Consider the following 21,160-nt stretch of genomic DNA (forward strand, 5'->3'; position numbering starts at 1 on the left):
TGTTTCATTTATTTATTTTTAATGTTTATTTTTGAGAGAGAGAGCAAGTGAGCACAGGCAGGGGAGGGTCAGAGAGAGGGGGGACAGAGGATCCAAAGTGGGCTCTGCACGGACGGCAGAGAGCCCAGAGAGCTGAAGTCGGATGCTTAACCAACTGAGCCACTCAGGTGCCCAAAACAGTTTGGGACTTTTGAACATTACCTTCTCGTTCTCCTGGGTGGTGCCACGCTAATAAGTAGCCTATCTTTCTTCACAGCAAAAGTTTGGTATCAGTTTTTATTGGCTTGCTGTGCATTGGATGGATGAACACTTGTGTGGTTTGGTTACATAGCCAGAGCGATCCTTTTGGTTTATTTTGGTTATGTCACTTAAATCCCTCCTTTTTATGGGACAGTTTTCTTCCCTGCCTCTTTTCCTCTTTCATGCCACCAATTTTTCAGAGACACTAAACATGTCCCACATTTTAGATTTGGCTGATTGTCTCAGCAAGGGTCTCTGACTTTTCTCCTTGATCCCTATATTTCCTGGGAACTGATAGTTAGATTCATGTTAGACTTGGTTGGAGTCATGTTCAAATTTTTAGGCAAGAACATTTCTCAAGTGGTGCTGGGGCCTCCCACTACCTCGCATCATGAGGCACATCATGGCTGGCTGCCCCAGTTTTAGCCATATCAAGACTGTCAGTGGCTTCAGATGAAGTTAGCCTGATCCCTCCATTACTTTTCCTCATGGTCTTCTCAGTCAGTGGTTGCTGCTTGGATCCATTTTCTCATTAGGGGTGGCAAAACTGATTTTCTGATTCTAGTAATCCTTCTGCATCTACTAACTGGAATTTTGTAAAGAGGCCTACCCTCTGGTTTTGCAAAGATATAGTTTATACAGGAAAGGCAGGGAAAATGCTTGATTTTTTGCTTTCATTAATTTTATTTTATTTATTTTTTTGAGAGAGAGAGAGAAAGAGAGAATGAATATATCCCAAGCAGGCTAGATGCCCAGTGCTTGGCCCAACATGGGACTCACTCATGATCTGAGTTGAAATCAAGACTCGGATGCTTAACCAACTGAGCCACCTAGGCTTTCATTAATTTTCTAATTGAGTAAATGCTCTAACAACCCAAATATGTGACCAGTGAGTTCCTCCTCCCCCATTATACATGCATGGATTTTTATATATTTGATGTGTTTTCATTCACTGCAGTCATTACTTTCTGAGGTCCCAATTGTTCTATCGTAAGTCTATGAGTCTTTTGGCTGAGTTCTGACACAATTCCATTAGCCTTTGCTAATTTCCTCACTTTCCAGCAGACTATATCCTGGGCTTATGATGTCCATATCCTGCTCTAGACCTGGAATCAGCCATTTCTCCAAAAAGCCTCAGTTCCTTTCAGCCAGGACATAACAGAGACCATAACTTGGGCACTGGGAATGCTAAATGCCGTACATTCTCGCTACTTATTGCTTCTAATTTTTCCGTAAATAGAACTAGAAATACATTTTTTAAGTTAAAAAACATCTTAAGTCCATATTGATATTTACGTTTCCAATCTCAGATGACAGGGCTTTTTATTTAATTTCTTTTATATTTGTAATCTTTTCTTTTAAACTGAAAATCATGATTCCCAATGCCACTGCCATAGTCATTTGCTCTATTTCACAATGTAGCTATAATAGTTTCTAAACCTGCCATGAACAATAAGACTACTGAATGTGGGTTTTGGATTTCCTAGAAGTTCTTTGTGTCCTTAGAATGCATCCCACTAGGGATGAACAGTCAAAATATTCTATTTTAAAGTTATTTGAAGTAATTATTTTCTCTGTATAGTCATGGCTACAAATTTAAGTTTGTTTTAGTGTGCCTCAAAATTCTAGGGATTGCTTTTTTTCCTTTTTGATTCACTTGAGTGTTTTTTTTTTAATTATATAAAATATCTACACGGTTCAAAGTTAAAATTGTATAAGAAAGTAAAATCACAGAAATATTTTGTTTCCACACTATTCCCTGCAACCCCCTACCACTAACAAACCACTTTTTGTTAGTTTTGGGCTTATTTTTCCCTTAGTTCTTCTCAAAAATATAAACACACGTGTGTATAAACACACACACACACACACACACACACACCTCTCTTTCTTCCCAAAAGGCAGCACATGATGAACCAAAGGGATCCCATTAAGAAGTAAGTGTGATCATATCACCCTCGCTCAAAGACAGCAGCTTCTTACCTCCACTGGAATAAGAACCAAAGCCTTCATGGGCATAGCCTGCAAGACCTTACCTACAGTCCCTGCCTCCTTATGTACTTCATGATCTAATCCTTCTTACTCTCCCTCTCATGCTCATCAACATATCACAAGACGGGTTCAAGTTCATGGACGGGATGACTCAGTATCATAAACATGACAATTTTCCCCAATCTAATGTAAAAAGTCAGTGCGTTATAGTAAAAATCCTAGTAGGCTTAGAGGTGGAACTTGACAGTTAATCCTAAAATTAGTAAGAAAGAGTAAAAAGAATAGGTAAGGTGATTTTACAAAGATCGAGAATAAAACAGGTCATCCTTTTTCATGTATAAAGACAAGAGATAGCTCGTAAAAGTAGAAACAGTAATAAACAGCTAACACTTACTGAGCTTTCCATATTCTAGGTATTGCTCTAAGCCTAGTACATGTATCATCACACTTAATCTTCAACAAACCTATGAGGTAGGCACTATTATTATCTACTTACAGATAAAAAAAATCTAAGGTACAGGGAGGGTAGGTAACTCATTAAAAGGTACAAAGCAAATAGGTGATTGAGGTGGAAACCTAGGTAGTCTTTCTTACCTGCTTTATTCAATCACAATTAATAGTGTGGTATTGGCTCAGAGAGAGAAATACAGACCAATGGAATGAAGAGCCCAGAACAGACCCATGAATAACTGGGACTTTACTCTATAGTGAAAGTAGATTAATAATCATATAAAAAAGATAAAGGACAGGGGCACCTAGGTGGCTTAGTCAGTTAAGCATCTGACTCTTGATTTTGGTTCAGGTCATGATCTCACAATTTGTGAGATCAAGCCCCATGCAGAGCCTGCTTGGGAGTCTCTCTCTCTCCCTCTCTCTCTCTCTGCCCCTCCCCGCCTCAAAATAAATAAGTAAACTTAAAAAAAAAAAAAAAAAAGATAAAGGATGGATGAATCAGCAAATAGTGCTGCAGCAATTAATTATCCATATGGAAAATGACAAATTAAGACCCTTTTCACACAATTTATAAAATTAAACCCAAAATATATTAAAGACCAAACCATAAGATACAAGAATAAATTAGGCTACGGTGAAATTAATAGTATCTGTATGGAAAAAAAGGCATCATAAGCAAAGCAAAAAAATTTTTTTAAAAAGCTATAGACTGGAAAAAAGTACGTGTAAAGTATATAACACTCAAAAGATGAGCTTTTGGTTTTTATTGTTTTAAATTTATTTATTTATTCTTGAGAGGGGAGGGAGAAAGAAGATGAGAGGGAGGGAGGGAGGGAGACAGAGAGAGAGAGAGAGAGAGAGAGAATATGAATGAATGAACCCCAAGCAGGCTCCACACTTTCAGCACAGAGCCTGACACGGGGATCAAACTCACAAATCGTGAGATCATGACCTGAGCCGAAATCAAGAGTCAGACATGTAACCAACTGAGCCACCCAGGCACCCCTAACATCAAAAGATTAGTAAGCAGAATCTAAAACAATGTCCACAAATCAGTATTTAAAAAAAAGGGGGGTGGTGCCTGGGTGGCTTAGTTAAGCATCAGACTTCGGCTTAGGTCATGATTTCACAGCTCATGAGTTTGAGCCCCACGTTGAGCAGCCTGGAGCCTGCTTAGGATTCTGTGTCTCCCTCTCTCTCTGTCCCTCCTCTGCTCATGCTTTATCTATCTCCTTCTCTCTCTCTTAAAAATAAACATTAAAAAATTAAAAAAAAAAAAGGTCAAATAACCCAACATAATAAAGAGTGAGGAATGTAAACAAGCTCAAAAGCAGAAACCCAAATGCAAACAAGCATCTGAAAAGATGCTGGGCCTCACCAGGAATCAGTGAAACACAAATTAAAGCAACAGTGAATTACTGTTCCATACCTATCAAATTGGTGAAGATGACCAAGTCTGGCAATGCACAGTGCTAAGGAGGCAGAAAGAAATGAGAACTGAAACGTTAGCACTTAAATCGGCACAACACTGGAAAGCAACTAGGCAATCCTTAATAAAGACAGAGAGATGAATACCCAATGAACCAACAAGGTCATTTCCAGGAACCAGAATACAGAATCTTTCAGACTCTTGCACAATAATATATGTTTAAAAATGCTCTCTGCAGAACCATTTGTAATTGAAAATATGTAGAAGTAATCAATAGTCCATCATTAGCATAAATACTGACTACTATTGAAGCAGATAAACTGTACCTTATTCATACAATGGCATAGTGTACGGTTAATAGATCTCTACATACCTACAAGGATACACCTCAAAAATATACTGTTGCATAAAAAAGGCAAGCTGCATAGTAATGCCCAGTATGACACCATTCATCAATTTCCTAACTACACAAAACCAGAACATTTCTTCTTTGTGGTATGTATGCACACATTTCTACAAGTGAAAAAGAACACAAGGGAATGATAACCTTGTATCAGTGCAGGGGACATCTCTGAGGATGGATGGTGGCAGAATGGAGGAAGAGCAGGGCTTGAGCAGTGTTTGAACAAGTATGGAAAATGTGAACACCTTCTAAATCTGGGTAGTGGTTACTTGGGTATCTGCTCATGTTTTTATAAAGGTTTTATATTCAGTGTTTCTATGTTTGAGGTACACAAATTGATAAAAAACATTTTTTTAATTTCACATATCTCATGATGTCTATGCTGCCTAGTTCAGAGATGTCATGAGGCTTAAAAGAAATGACTTAAGTATAAATTCTTGGTAAACCATATGGTACTTACCAGATATAATGCACTATTACTCATAATCTGCATAATAAAATCTGGTCTTAGAGTTTCACACAGCTTTTGGTCCATATCAATATCTTTTTTTTTAAGTTCATTTATTTATTTAGAAAGAGAGAATCCCAAGCAGGCTGTACAGTATCAGTGCAGAGCCTGTTAAACTGTGGAATCATGACTCAAACTGAAATCAAGAGTTAGATGCTCAACTGACTGAGCCACCCAGACACCCCGTGCCCCGTATATACTAATATGATCTTGATGATTCATAATTTTCACTGAATTTGACTCTGAATGACCTTGGGTTGTTTTATATGTTAAATCCAACCACTAACCATGAAAACCTGCTCTCACTAAAATTATTCAGTCAAATCTGTCGTTGCAAGCTTTGAAGACAACAATCAAAAGGGAATTCTGAAGTGTTCTGAGCAATAGCACCAGCAGAATGGGTTTATAGGCTCTCGGAGTGGCTCTTTGGGAGAAAGGCGAGAGGAGGAGGGGCAGAGAGAGTGGGGGACACAGAGGCTCTGTGCTGTCAGCACAGAGCCCAACATGGGGCTCAAACTCACGATCCAAGAGATCATGACCTGAGCCGAAGTTGGACACTTAACCAACTGAGCCAACCAGGTGCCCTGAGCAAATTTTTTCTTCAAAGTCAATTAATAACTATTTTAGACTTGCATGACACACAGTCTCTGTGGGAACTACTCAACTCTGCCCTTGTAGCCTGAAAGCAACCTTGGACAATGCAGGTATAACTGCATCCCAATAAAACTTTATTTACAACAGACTGTAGGCCAAATATGACATGTGGGCCACTCTGTGGACCCCTGACCTAGATGATTGTATATGCTATTTGCATGTGATTTCCATATACTGCACACCTTTGCACTGACGATGCAACATGTTGTCAGATTAAAAAGAGATTTACTCCTATATATAGTAAAGGTCACTTCTTTTTTTTCCCTATTCCCTGTTCTATTCTCTATAACTGACATGGCAGCCCTAGAAGTACTCAGCAGACCAAAGAACTGAGAGAAACTCAGAGTCTATCAAAGGTCATAAGAAAGCTTCACCACAGCATAGTCTTAGTACAGATGTTAGGCCTTTATTACTGACCAAAAGCTAGTGGCATCCTCAAAAGAAACCTCAATATAAGCAAAATTGTATTTAGAAGCCAGGTTTTCTTTACAGTCTCAGTTTCTTTTCTGCCCTCATTATTTTCTAACTTGCTACAGGAAAACAGCAATAAAGAAATAAAGAATATACTGTTGGGGCGCCTGGGTGGCTCAGTCGGTTAAGCGGCCGACTTCGGCTCAGGTCACGATCTCGCGGTCCGTGGGTTCGAGCCCCGCGTCGGGCTCTGGGCTGACGGCTCAGAGCCTGGAGCCTGCTTCAGATTCTGTGTCTCCCTCTCTCTGACCCTTCCCCGTTCATGCTCTGTCTCTCTCTGTCTCAAAAATAAATAAATGTTAAAAAAAATTAAAAAAAAAAAAAAAAGAATATACTGTTGTTTCTTTAATCATATTTGTAACTAATTCATAAATGCCCTTCCAGCTCCATGATTAGCAAATGCACCATACAAACCATTGGTAATCACATTTAAGCATATTTTTTAAATGTTTTTTATTTTATTTTTGAAAGAGGGAGAGAGTGCATGTGTGCCTGTGCACCTGAGTGGGAGGGTGGGGGTAGAGATGGAAGACAGGATTGAAGCAGCTCCAGGCTCCGTGCTGTCAGCACATAGCCTGGTGTGCAGCTTGAACTCACCAACTACAAGATCATGACCTGAGCCAAAGTCGGATGTTTAACTGACTGAGCCACCCAGATGACCCTAGCATATTCCTAATAGCAGCCTCTATCCACTGAACCCAGCCTTCCATGTTGCTTCTGCCCTCCACCCCCGCCCACCGCCTCTGACCCCCTTAGCTGCAGGGAGGGCCTAGGAGAGAGGGAGCAGCATGATGGCCAGCCTTCTTGGGAATCCAACCCTGCCCTCTGTGGCTGTGGGGTTTGACAACATGGACAGAAGACACCTATGCCAAAGTCTGCTGTGCTCACCTGCAGCTGGAGGCTCAGGGCCCTGTGCTTCACAGCTGATGCATGGAGGGCATGGCCCACACGGACCCATCCCAGCTGCTGCCTCCAGTGGCTCCACCACACCCTGTCAAAGAACAAACCAAAGATAGAACCAGTCAAAAAAAAGCCACCCAGAAAAGAGAAGGTCAATGAGGGCTGGGCCTTGGACCCTCGTCTCAAGTCTCTATTCCCTCACTGTGCCATCTCGACTGACATCTGTTGGAGCCACTGCTGAAAAAAATAAAAAAATAAAAAAACAAACAAACAAAAAAAAACGAGAAGCAGTCCTAGAACAGCCAATTTAGGGCTGGAAACTGATGGTTCCTAAGGTCAGCTCCAGTCTTAGAAACTCCAGACATGATCTATTTGGAACTACACACGTTTAAAAATATGAATTATTGCCAACATACAAAAAAATCAGGAGATTTCACAAAACAAATTACAAAAAACATGGCTTTTAGATCTCCAGTCTTGGCGTCCTTTCTGCTTATTTTCTAATTAGCTGTAGGAAAACAGTAATGAGGAAATGAGAGTTTGCAACCTCTGCTTTTTACAGAAGCACTCACTTTGGTCACTCTAACCTAGCAAAATCTTTATGTCGTCCTAACCTGGGCCATGCTTAGCAGCATCACTCACTTCAAAATCTCAAGCTATCTTACATTACTACTTACCTTTATAAGCACTTAGGGGATTACAAGTTGCCTGAATTCAGTCCCAGCAGCCAGTACAGGACTAGGAACATTTTAAGCCCCGTAAATAAGTAAAATTATGTAAAAACATCCCCCATAGACTCTGATAGAAATGTACACTTATTAAGCATTCAAAAATATTTGCCAAATAAATTTTAAATAACTTAAAGAGGTTATTTAAAACAAAAAAGAATTTTTAGGTGTACTGATGTTCTGGATACCATGTTAAATACTTCGGATGTCATCATATTTATCTCCCATGACAACCCTGAAAGACACTTCAAGGTGTACCTATTTCACAAATGAGGAAAGTGAAATGTGGAGGTGAAAGGACACAACTATACATGTGGGAACATGGATTTGAGCTCAAGTCAGTCTAGCTGCAAAGCTTCTGCTCTTATCTATATCAGAAGGTCCACCTCTTTTGAGCTTTTAATATGCTGCCATTCAGGACACCTAAAGGACCAACCAGAGACAGCATTCAGTGGGATCAGTCCCACTATAAAAGCAGCTCATTGTTACACATGTCTGGTTTTCAAAGTCAACTAATTCATGTCCCTCCAAGGTGTGGACAATGCTGATGAAATGCTGTATAGGGCAGTTATGAAAATGGGCTTTAGCATCAGAAAGATGGGTAGCTGAGCCCTATTTTACCAATTACAACTTATATGGGCTCGGGCAAATTACTCAACCTTTCTGAGACCCTTTGTGTTATCTTTTTTTTTTTTTTTTTTTAAGGTTTATGTATTTACTTTGAGAGAGAATGCAGGTGTGCACACAAGTGGAGAAAGAGAAGAGAGAGGGAGAGAGAGAATCCCAAGTAGGTTCCATGCTGTCAGTGCAGAGCCCGACGTGGAATTCAAACCCACAAACTGTGATTATCATGACCTGAGCCAAAATCAAGAGTCAGACACTCAAATGACTGAGCCACCCAGGTGCCCTTGGACTCTGTGTATCTTAATATTTACAAAAACAGTACTTATTTTAGTTTATGGTGATGATGAAATGAGACTTTACATTAAAAAATTAACACACACAAACAACAGTGTTTACTCAAACACAGTAAGTAGTCAATTACTGTTACTGCTGATTATGTGAAAACCTGATAGTGTAGTTGAACAAGTTGTCAATAAATATTTATTTAAGGATCAACTATGTTTGAAACACTGTTTAAGGTGGTTTTTTTAAAAAATTAATTTATTTTTGAGAAAGAGAAAGCATGAGTTGAGAGGGGGCAGAGAGAGAGGGAGAAAGAGAGAACCCCAAGCAATCTCCACACCACCAGCGTGGAGCCCAATGCAGGGCCCAAACCCTTGAACTGTGAGATCATGACCTGAGCTGAATTCAGACACTTAACTGAATGAGCCACCCAGACACCCTGCAGTGGGTTTTTAGAAAAATGTTTTTTTTTTATTCTGAGAAAGACAGAGAGCGAGCAAGGGAGGGGCAGAGAGACAGGGAAAGCGAGAATCCTAAGCAGGCATCATGCTGTTAGTGCAGAGCCCAACAGGGGGCTGGATCTCACAAACGGTGAGATCATGACCTGAGCTGAAAAAATTGAGAGTCAGATGCTTAACCACCTGAGCCACCCAGGCACCCCTAAGGTGGGTATTTATGTGCATAATACAAAACAGAGGTCAAATGATAGCTGCTGATTTGCAGAGCAATTGAACACACTCACCATAAAATACTCCGCTGCCTAAACTCCAGGGCAGTGGTCTGCATCTGAAGTTTGGTTCTACGAAAAACCACGTAGATCATCCAGGACTTCCAGGCCTGCCGCATCTTTTGCTTTGCATCTAGATGCATCAAAAAGATTTTCAAAAAGGAGTAGGGAAAGATAACAGAGTACTTCTGGGTTATCGAGAAGCTCATGGGCTCTCTGTATTCACCCTCCTTTTGAATATCTAAATTCATCCAGCCTTCAAGTGCCCCCTGGTGGAAAAGTTGTGAAAATCTACAAAATGAATAAAGACAAAAGGACAGGTGAAGAATGGCTATACAAGTGATGACATTTACAAACCACTTAAAGGAAAATAAACATACTACACTGTTCAGAAATCTTCTGTTTTAAACGACATTCTTTCTAGATATATATTCTGTGATACTTACAGATGAAATAATGTGAATAACACAAAAAAGCAGAGAAGTGAGACTGGTATGAGTTGGTAACTGATGAAGCTGAGTGACAGGTACATGGAGGTTCATTATTTCATCTTCCAATTTTGTAGACATTTAAAACTTCCCACAGCATAAAGTTAAAGGAGAAAAAATTATGTTCTAAAACTTGCTGCTTGAAATAATAATTGTAAAGTAGAATAAGCAAGACAAAAGAAAAGGATACTATCTGTATCTGCTTGGAAAACAGAATAAAAAGGACCAGTAGTGTTCCTGGAAGAAAGAGAATTTACTAAATACGGGAAGTGTAAAGGTCCATAGGTCTCCCTTTGAAGTAATGCCATTTTCATTATGAAAGCCATCACTAATGAAGTTAATTTCTGTTCTTTTCAGAACACAAAGGAGAAAACAAAATTATGTCAACCGTGTTCAAGACTTTCTCAAAATGTGGTAAGACAAGAGCTTTATTTCTATTTCATAGCAATTAACCAATCAAGTCAAGACACAGAGAATACAACATGTAGCTTCCTTAGGCCCCTCGGGCAATGCTGCTGTGGTTTAGAGTTTGGGTTCCTGAGTAAGACATACCAGGTGTGAATACTGAGCTTATCACTGGGCTGAGTAACATCATACAAGTTCCTCATCTATAAAATGGCGCCTTCTTTAAAGGTATGTTTGCCAAGGGTAAATGAGATCATCTATGAAAAGTGTCTCCAATAAATGCAAGCTGTTATTTTCCTGAGGGTGGTATACAAGAATCTGCATTAATGGTCTCTGCCATGATTCTAGACAATTTAGAGAACCACACTTCCCAAAGGCCTAAAAGTACTTGTTACTTTTTTACTTAACAGTATGAGAGTGAAAAGATACTCCCTGAGGTCTGTGGGCATAGCCTGAGACAACTGTCATAGGTCAGAAACAACTCTTTTTATCTGAAGAATTCAAGTGACTTTTCTTTCTACCCCATAATATAGCTGTATTCATTATAATTTTAAATAATAATATGAGACAGAAGAATGCACATTCCTCAAAGATAGACTATTCACAAGACAAAGCACGTTCTGAAACAAAATAAAACAAACCTGAACAAATGTAACAGAACTGAAGTCATACTAAGTTCTCTGATCATAATGAAGTAAATTAGAACATCACTAAAGATATTTTGAATATTTCTTTATATTTTTCATTTTATTTAAATCCAAGTTAGTTAACATATAGTGTAATAATGTTTGCAGGAACAGAATTTGGTGATTCATCACTTACATCACTTACATACATACATTTATTTATTTATATAATTTATTGTCAAACTGGCTTACATACAACACCCAGTGCTCATCCCAACAAGTGCCCTCCTTAATGTCCATCACCCATTTAGCCCATCCCCCTACCCAACACCCCTCCAACAACCCTCAGTTTATTCTCTGTATTTAAGAGTCTCTTATTGGGGTGCCTGGGTGGCGCAGTCGGTTAAGCGTCCGACTTCAGCCAGGTCACGATCTCGCGGTCCGGGAGTTCGAGCCCCGCATCAGGCCTTGGGCTGATGGCTCAGAGCCTGGAGCCTGTTTCCGATTCTGTGTCTCCCTCTCTCTCTGCCCCTCCCCCGTTCATGCTCTGTCTCTCTCTGTCCTAAAAATAAATAAACGTTGGAAAAAAAAAATTAAAAAAAAAAAAAAAAAGAGTCTCTTATTGGGGGCCTGGGTGGCTCAGTTGGTTAAGTGTCTAACTCATGATCTCACAGTTCATGGGTTCAAGCCCTGCTTTGCCAGTGTTGAGCCTACTTGGGATTCTCTCTCTCCTCTGCCCCTCCCCCCACCCATTCCCCCCCCTTCCCTCCCTCCCTCTCCCTCTCTCAAAATAAACAAGTAAACCTAAAAAAATGTTTTTTTTAAAAAAGAGTCTCTTACGGTTTGCCTCCCTGTTTTTGTCTTATTTTCCCTTCCCTTCCCCTATGTTCATTTGTTTGTTTCTTAAATTCCACATATGAGTGAAATCATATATTTGTCTGACTTACTTCACTCAGCATAATACATTCTAGTTCCATCCACGTTGTTGCAAATGGCAAGATTTCATTCTTTTTGATCACTAATATTCCATCGTATAAAATATACCACATCGTCTTTATCCATTCATCCATCAATGTACATTTGGGCTCTTTCCATACTCAGGCTACTATTAATAGTACTGCTATAAACATTAGGGTGCATGTACCCCTTCAAATCAGCATTTTTGTATCCTTCAGATAAATACCTAGGTAGTGTAATTGCTGAATCACAGGGTAGCTCTATTTTTGATTTTTTGAGGAACTTCCATACTGTTTTCCAAAGTGGCTGCACCAGTTTGCATTCCCACCAACAGTGCCAAAGTGTTCCCCTTTCTCTGCATCCTCGCCAACATTTGTTGTTTCCAGAGTTGTTAATTTTAGCCATTCTGATAGGTATGAGGTATTTATCTCATTGTGGTTTTGATTTGTATTTCCCTGATGATGAGTGATGTTGAGCATCTTTTCATGTGTCTGTTAGCCATCTGGATGTCTTCTCTGGAAAAGTGTTCATGTCTTTTGCCCATTTCTTCCCTGGATTATTTGGTTTTTGGGGTGTTGAGTTTGAGAAGTTCTTTATAGATTTTGAATACTTACCCTTTATCCGATATTTCATTTGCAAATATCTTCTCCCATTCTGTTGGTTGCCTTTTAGTTACATTGACTGTTTCTTTCACTGTGTAGAAGCTTTTTATCTTGATGAGGTCCCAATAGTTCAGTTTTGCTTTTGTTTCCCTTGCCTCTGGAGCTATGTCTAGTAAAAAGTTGCTGTGAATGAGGTCAAAGAGGTTGTTGCCTGTGTTCTCCTCTAGGATTTTCATGGTTTCCTGTGTTTCATTTTGGTCTTTCATCCATTTTGAGTTTATTTTTATGTATGGTGTAAAAAAGTGGTCCAGGTTCATTCTTCTGCATGTCACTCCAGTTTTCCCAACACCATTTGCTAAGGAGACTGTCTTTCTTCCATTGGATATTCTTTCCTGTTTTGTCAAAGATTAGTTTCCCATACATTTGTGGGTCCATTTCTGGGTTCTCTATTCTGTTCTACTGACCTAGATGTTTGGTTTTGTGCCAGTACCATACTGTCTTGATGATAACAGCTTTGTAATATAGCATGAAGTCTGGAATTGTGATGCCTCCAGCTTTGGTTTTCTTTTTCATCATTATTTTGGCTATTTGGGGTCTTTTCTGGTTCCATAAAAATTTTAGGATTGTTTGTTCTAGCTCTGTGAAGAATACTGGTGTTATTTTGCTAGGGATTGCATTGAATGTGTAGAGTGCTTTGGGTAGTGTAGGTACTTTAACAATAACTGTTCTTCTAATCCATGAGCATTGAATGTTTTTCCATTTCTTTGTGTCTTCTTCAACTTCTTAAGCTTTCTATAGTTTTTAGCATACAGATCTTTTACCTCTTTGGTTAGGTTCACTCCTAGGTATCTTATGGGTTTTGGTGCAATTGTAAATAGAATTGATTCCTTGATTTCTCTTTCTGCTGCTTCATTATTGGCATATAGAAATGCAACTGATTTCTGTATGTTGATTTTATACTCTGTGACTTTGCTGAACTCATGTTATCAGTTCTAGGAGTTTTCTGGTGGAGTCTTTTGGGTTTTCCACATAGAGTATCATGTCATCTGCAAGAGTGCAAGTTTGACTTCTTCCTTGCCAATTTGGATGCCTTTTATTTCTTTGTGTTGTCTGATTGTTGAGGCTAGGACTTCCAGTACTATGTTGAACAACAGTGGTGAGAGTGGCCATCCCTGTCACGGGTCCTGACCTTAGAGAGAAAGCTCTCAATTTTTACCCATTGAGGATGATACTAGCGGTGAGTCTTTCATATATGGTCTTTATGATGTTGAGGTATGTTCCCTCTACTCCTACTTTCTTAAGGGTTTTTATCAATAAAGTAGGCTATTTTTTGTTAAGTGCTTTTTCTGCATCTATTGAGAGGATCATGTTGTTCTTATCCTTTCTTTTATTAATGTGATGAATCATATTGATTGATTTGTGGACACTGAACCACCCCTGCAGCCCAGGAATAAATCCCACTTGATCGTGGTGAATAATTCTTTTAATATATTGTTGGATTTGGTTTGCTAGCATCTTGCTGAGAATTTTTGCATCCATGTCCATTAGGGAAATTGGTCTGTAATTCTCCTTTTTAGTGAGGTCTGTCTGGTTTTGGAATCAAGGTAAAGTTGACCTCATAGAATAAGTTTGGAAGTTTTCTTTCCATTTCTATTTTTTGGAACAGCTTCAAAAGAATGGGTATTAACTGTTCTTTAAATGTCTGGTAGAATTCCCCTGAGAAGCCATCCAGCCCTGGACTCGTTTGTTGAGAGATTTTTGATTATTGATTCAATTTCTTTCTGGTTATGGGTCTGTTCAAATTTTCTATTTCTTCCTGTTTCAGTTTTGGTAGTTTATATGTTTCTAGGAATTTATCCATTTCTTCCAGATTCCCCAATTTGTTGGCATGTAATTGCTCATAATATTCGCTTATTATTGTTTGTATTTCTGTGGTGCTGGTTGTGATCTCTCCTCTTTCATTCGTGATTTTATTTATTTGGGTCCTTTCCTTTTTCTCTTTGATAAATCTGGCTGGGGGGTTATCAATTTTGTTAATTCTATCAAAGAACCAGCTCCTGGTTTTGTGGATCTGTTCTGTTGTTTGGTTTTTTTTTTTTTTACTATATCATTGATTTCTGCTCTAATCTTTATATTTCCCATTTTCTGCTGGTTTTGGGCTTTATTTGCTGTTCTTTTTCCAGCTCCTTTAGGTATAAGGTTAGGTTGTGTATTTGAGACATTTCTTCCTTCTTTAGGAAGGCCTGGATTGCTATGTATTTCCCTCTTATGACTGCCTTTGCTGCATCCCAAAGGTTTTGGACTGTCGTGTTTTCATTTTCATTGGCTTCCATGTACTTTTTAATTTCCTCTTTAATTTCCTGGTTAGCACGTTCATTCTTTAATAAGATATTCTTTAACCTCCAAGTATTTGTGGTCTTTCTATATTTTTTCTTGTGGTTGATTTCAAGTTTCATAGTACTGTGGTCTGAAAATATGCATGGTATGATATCAATCTTTTTGTACTTCTTGAGAGCTGATTTTGTGACTCAGTATGTGATTTATTCTGGATAATGTTCCACGTGCACTCGAGAAGAATGGGTATTTGCTGCTTTAGGATGAAATGTTCTGAATATATCTGTTAAGTCCATACAGTCCAATTTATCATTCAAAGCCACTGTTTCTCTGTTGATTTTCTGCTGAGATGATCGGTCCATTGCTGTAAGTGGGGTGTTAAAGTCTCCTACTATTGTATTTTATTAATGAGTTTATATTTATGATTAATTGGTTTATATATTTGGGTGATTTCGAGTTGGGGGCATAAGTATTTATGATTGTTAGCTCTTCTTTAATTATGATATTATGTCCTTCAACTCGTTACAGTCTTTGTTTTAAAATCTAGTTTTTCTGATAGACGTACAGCTACTCCAGCTCTCTTCTGATGTCCATTAGCATGATAGATGGTTCTCCATCCCCCTACTTTCAATCTGCACGTGTCTTTAGGTCTAAAATGAATCTCCTATAGGCAGCATTTAGATGGGTCTTATTTTTTTTTAATCCATTCTGATATCCTGTCTTGATTGGAACATTTAATTCATTTACATTTAGAGTGATTATTGAAAGATATGAATTTAGTGCCATTGTGTGGCTTGTAGAGTTGATGTTTCTGGTGATGTCCTCTGGTCCTTTCTAGTCTTTGTTGCTTTTGGTCTGTTTTGTTTTGTTTTGGTGTTTTGTTTTGTTTGTTTCTCCACTCAGAGTCCCCCTTAAGATTTCTGGCAGGGCTGGTTTAGTGGTCACAAACTCCTTTAGATTTTGTTTGTCTGGGAAACTTTATCTCTCCTTCTATTTTGAATGACAGCCTTGCTGGATAAAGAATTCTTGGCTGCATATTTTTTCCCCACCTTGCACACTGAATATATCCCACCACTCCTTTCTGGCCTGCCATGTATTTGTGGGCAAACCTGCTGTGCACCCGATCGGTCTTCCCTTGTAGGCTAAGGACTTTTTTCCCCTTGCTGCTTTCATGATTCTTTCCCTGTCTGTGTATGTTGTGAATTTGAGTATGATATGCCTTGGTGATGGTCGATTTTTGTTGAATCTAATGGCAGTTCTCTGTGCTTCATGGATTTTGATGTCTGTGTCCTTCCTCAGATCAGGAAAGTTTTTCAGCTATAATTTGCTCACATAAACCTTCTGCCCCTTTTTCTCTCTCTTCATCTTCTGGGACTCCTATGATACACATGTTATTCCTCTTTAATAAGTCACTGAGTTCTGTAAGTCTGGTATTGTGATTGGGGCACCTGGGTGGCTAAGTCCGACTTCAGTTCAGGTAATGATCTTGCAGTTCATGAGTTCGAGTCCCATGTTAGGCTCTGTGCTAACACCTGCTTTGGATTCTGTGTCTCCTTCTCTCTGCTCTTCCCCCACTCATGCTCTGTCTCTCACTCAAAAATAAATAAATGACAAAAAAAAGTCTTGTATTGTGACCTTTTGCCTTTCTTTCCCTCTTTTTTCCTGCTTTATTATTTTCCATAATTTTATCTTCTGTATCACTGATTCACTGCTCTGCTTCATCCATCCTTACCATCATGGCATCCATCAGAGATTGCATCTCGGTTACAGCATTTTTAATTTCAGCCTGACTAGATTTTATTTATTTTATCTCTGCAGAAAGAGATTCTCTGGTGTCTTCTATGCTTTTTTTTTTCAACCCCAGCTAGTATTCTTATAATCATGGTTTTAAATTCTAGCTCAGATATTTTACTGGTCATTTCTTCCATCATTTCTTCCTGTTCTTTCTTTTGGGATGAATTCCTCCATCTTGTCATTTTGGAGGAAGAAAAAAATTAATAAAAAATAAAAATTTTTAAATAAAAAACAAAGCAGAAAATCAAATAAAGGAATCTAGATCCTAGATGTGTTTGGGTCTGATTGTTGAAAGAAGCTTGATAAAAAAGAGAAAAAATAGACCAAAAAAAAAAGTTTAAATAAATTAAAAAAAATTTTTTTTAATGTTTATTTATTTTTGAGACTGAGAGAGACAGAGCATGAATGGGGGAGGGGCAGAGAGAGAGGGAGGCACAGAATCGGAAGCAGGCTCCAGGCTCTGAGCCATCAGCCCAGAGCCCGACGCGGGGCTCGAACTCACGGACCGTGAGATCGTGACCTGAGCTGAAGTCGGACGCTTAACCGACTGAGCCACCCAGGCGCCCCAATACATTTTTAAATAAAATGGAGTAAAATAAACTAGAATAAAAAACCAAAAAATTAATTTGCTCTTTCTGTATCCAAGAAAGAGAAAGAAAAAAGCAAACAACATAAGCAGAAACAGAAGCAACAAAAACGAACAAGCCAATAGAATGAAATCTGGATGAAATTACATCCAGTTTCCCCTAGAATTGAAACTCTGCACATTATAGTCTAGATTAAGAAGGTGGAAGGGATTTGTGCTCCTATTCTGGGGGATGTGCCTGGAGGGCACAAGTGGGTGGGGCTTGGTGTGATGGCTCTGTTCTCCACTTGGTGGTGCTGCTTAGCTCACTGGGATTGATCTGTGTGTGTGCTAGAGGTGAAAATGGCTTCACCCAGCTCTCTAGTCTCTGGTGCAGGAATTTCGTGCCCTCAAAAACACATGATCAATCACTTCTCCTTTGTCTCAGGCAACTGTCTTCCCCCCTCCTTTACCCTGTCTGTGTCCAAGCTGTCTGCCAGCCAGGTGACACCTCCCTTCAGAGTTTTATCTCAAATGGGGATGTGTTTCAAAATCCCATACTTCAGAGACCCCATGGCTTGGACCCACGGTGATTCTCTGGGGGAGTGTCTCGTGGAGCAATGGCCAGGTATTGACTTGCCCCAGAAAACGTTTGCATGATTGGACGGTGGCAGAGACTCAGAGTTTATAGTAAATAAAAACACACAGCCACCACCAGGTCTTGCCGCACTCTGGTGTTTTTGTTCCAATATCAGTAAGCTTTGCAGCTCTCTGGGGTCTGCTGGATTTTTTGCCCACAGGGAAGGCTATATAGCCTCTACCAAATGCTTTCCAAGTAGGGGAACTACTTTTCTCCATGTGGCACATGGACCCCTCAGATCACACTGCCTCCTCCTGGGGATTGGCCCATCTTCCTCACTGGAGCTCGGAAACTTCAAACTCTGTGCTCGACTGTTTATAGAGTCCTGGAGATATTGAAACCCTGTCCTTTCTCTTCATCAATGGTTTTGGGGAACAGATTTCTTGTCCAGTCCCCCGTGAGTGTTTTCACCCTTTCTCTCTGTCCAGCTACTTTAGGGTAGAGTGCTTTTTTGTGTGTGATCTTGATACACTGCACTTTCCTCCTTTCTCTTTCTCTGTCCTCTCTCCGTCAAAATGGCTCCCAACCCTCAGCAGCCCCATGGCTTTTCTCTCCCCCAATTCACTTCTCCACACCGCATACCTGCCAAGTTCTCTGGCTCAAATCATGCAGATTGTTGCATTAATCCTCAGATCGATTTCCTAGGTGTTCAAAATGGCTTGATGCTGATCTAGCTGCATTTCAGGGATGAGACAAGCTCAGGGTCCCCATACTACTCTGCCATCTTAACTCCTGTCCTATTTTTAACTATCTCTATAAATATAGAAAGGTATTAGAAAATCTCCAATATAGGACTAAACCCACTTTTAGATAACCTGTGGGTCAAAAAGGAAGTCATCACAGAAGTTAGAAAACATTTCTCATTGAATGAAAACAGAACTGCAAATATTAAAATCTGGGGGGGGGGGGGTGCAGTTAAAACGATGCTTAAGGGAAGCTTTATTACCATAAATGCTTGTGTTAGAAAAAAGGAAAAGCCTCAAATCAGTAATCTCAGCTTACATCTTAAGAAACTAGGGGGGGGAAAGCAAATTGAAACCAAACCTTACAGAAGTGAGGTAATAATAAAGACAGGAGCAGAAATCAAGGAACTTGAAAACAGAAAAACAGACTGAATGTAAAAGCTGGTTATTTGAAAGACGGATAAAACTGATAAAGCTCTAGTCACACTAACCAAGAATAAAAGGTTAAAGATATAAATGATCAATATTAGGAATGAGAGAGGAGCTATCACTACAGACCCTGCAGACATTAACATTATAATAATGGAGTACTTCAAATGACTCTATGCCCATAAATTAAACAACATATTTAAAATGGACTAATTCCTTGAAAGACAAATTACCAAAACTGCTTCATAGGTAACCTAAATAGTCTTCCATCTAATCAAAAACTTGAATTCAAACTTCAAAATTCTCCAACAAGGAAAACTCCAGGCCCGGATGAGTTCACTAAAGAATTTTACCAAATATTGAAGGAAGAAATAATACCAATTCTACCAATCCTTTTTAGAAAGTAGAAGATGAGGAAACACTTCCCAACTCATTTTATGAGGCCAGGATTACCGCTTAACTAAAACCAGACAAAGACATTACAACAAGAGAAAACTATAGACCAATATCATCATGAACATAGATGTAAAAATCTTCAATAAAATAGTTGGTAAACTGAACCCAGGAATATATAAAGAATGGCATTAATCTCAGGAATGTAAGAATGGTTCAAAATTAGAAAATTGCTCTATGTGTTTCACCATATTAAAGGACTAAAAAAGAAAAGCGTGAATCATCTCAATAGATACAGAAAAATCATCCAACAAAATTCAATACCTCTTAATGATAAAAGTGTTCAGAAAACTAGGAATAAAAAATAACTTCCTTAATTGATAAAGGACATCTACCAAAAAAAAAACCCTACAGCTAACGTCATATTTAATGGTTAAAGACTGAATGCTTTTCCCTTAAAATCAGGAACAAGGCAAGGGTGTCCACTCTCACCACTCCTATGTCATGTCTTACTGGAAGCTCTAGCCAGTGTAATAAAAATAATTTGGAAAGGAAGGAATAAAACGGTCTCTGTTCACAAACGGCTTAACTATCTACATAGAAAATCCCATAGAATCTACATTAGCACCCCCAAAAATGAAATAGGTATAAATCTAACAAAATATATACAATGTCAATGTGAGGAAAACTGAAAAACTCTGATGAACGAAATCAATGAACTAAATAAATGGAGGGATATCCCATTATCATGGATAGGGAGACTCAATATTGTCAAGATTGCAGATCTTCCCAACTTGATCTATATACTCAGTGCAATTCCAACCAAAATCAACAAACAGATTCTAAAGTTTATAGGCGGCAAAAGACCTAGAATAGCCAACACAATATTAAAGAAGAAGAATAAAGTTGGAGGAATGACACTACCTGACTTCAAGACTTAACTATAAAGTTACAGTAGTCAAAACAAAGTGATATTGGTAAAAGAACTGACAAATACTTCAATGGAACAGAAGGTCCAGAAACAGACCCATGTAAATACAACCAACTTATCTTTAACAAAGTAGCAGGGCATTACAATGGAGTAAAGACAGTCTTTTCAACAAATGGTGCGGAAACAATTCGATTTAAAAATGCAAAAAAAAAACCAAAAAACAAAAAAAGAATCTAGACACAGACCTTACATTCTTCATAAACATTAACTCAAAGTGGACTACAGACCTAAATGTAAAACACAAAACTAGAAAACCCCTAGACAATAACATAGGAGAAATCTCAGATAACCTTGGGTATGATACAACACTAAAAGCATCTTCCATGAAAGAAAAATTTGATGAGCTGGACTTCATTAAAATTAAAAACTTTTGCTTTGCAAAAGACAATGTAAAGAGAATGAGGAAACAAGTCACAGACTGGGAGAAAATATTTACAAATGACACATCTGATAAAAAAAAATTGTTATCCCAAATATACAACGAACTCTTAAAACTCAACAAGAAAACAAACAATCCAATTTTAACAATGGGCGAAAGACCTTAACAGATACCTCAACAAAAATACACAAATAGCAAATAAGCATATGAAAAGATGTTCCACATCATATGTCATCAGGGAATACAAATTAAAACAAGATACCACAACACGAACCTATTAGAACGGCCAAAATCCAAAACACTGACAACACCAAATGCTGGTGAGGATGTGGAACAACAGATATTCTCATTCATTGCTGGTGGGAATGCAAAACAGTACAGACACTCTGGAAGACAGTTTGGCAGTTTCTTACAAAATTAAACATACTCTTACCATATGATCAGCAACTGCAATCCTTGGTAT

General features: G+C 38.7%; 1 protein-coding gene across 1 annotated transcript in view; it reads right to left on the reverse strand.

The window, feature by feature from the left end:
- The window catches only part of SFI1 (SFI1 centrin binding protein), a 104,841-nt gene that overhangs the window by 43,508 nt on the left and 40,173 nt on the right, over positions 1 to 21,160 (reverse strand). The window contains exons 8-9 of the mRNA XM_086682034.1: positions 9,427 to 9,544; positions 7,039 to 7,141 (exon numbers count right to left, since the gene is read on the reverse strand). Coding sequence (XP_086538160.1) covers positions 7,039 to 7,141; positions 9,427 to 9,544 — 221 coding nt within the window. The remainder of the gene's footprint in view (positions 1 to 7,038; positions 7,142 to 9,426; positions 9,545 to 21,160) is intronic.

This window comes from Puma concolor, chromosome D3 (genome assembly GCF_028749965.1).
Source record: "Puma concolor isolate L17-30 chromosome D3, mPumCon1.1.hap2, whole genome shotgun sequence".
NCBI classification, from domain to species: Eukaryota; Metazoa; Chordata; class Mammalia; order Carnivora; family Felidae; genus Puma; species Puma concolor.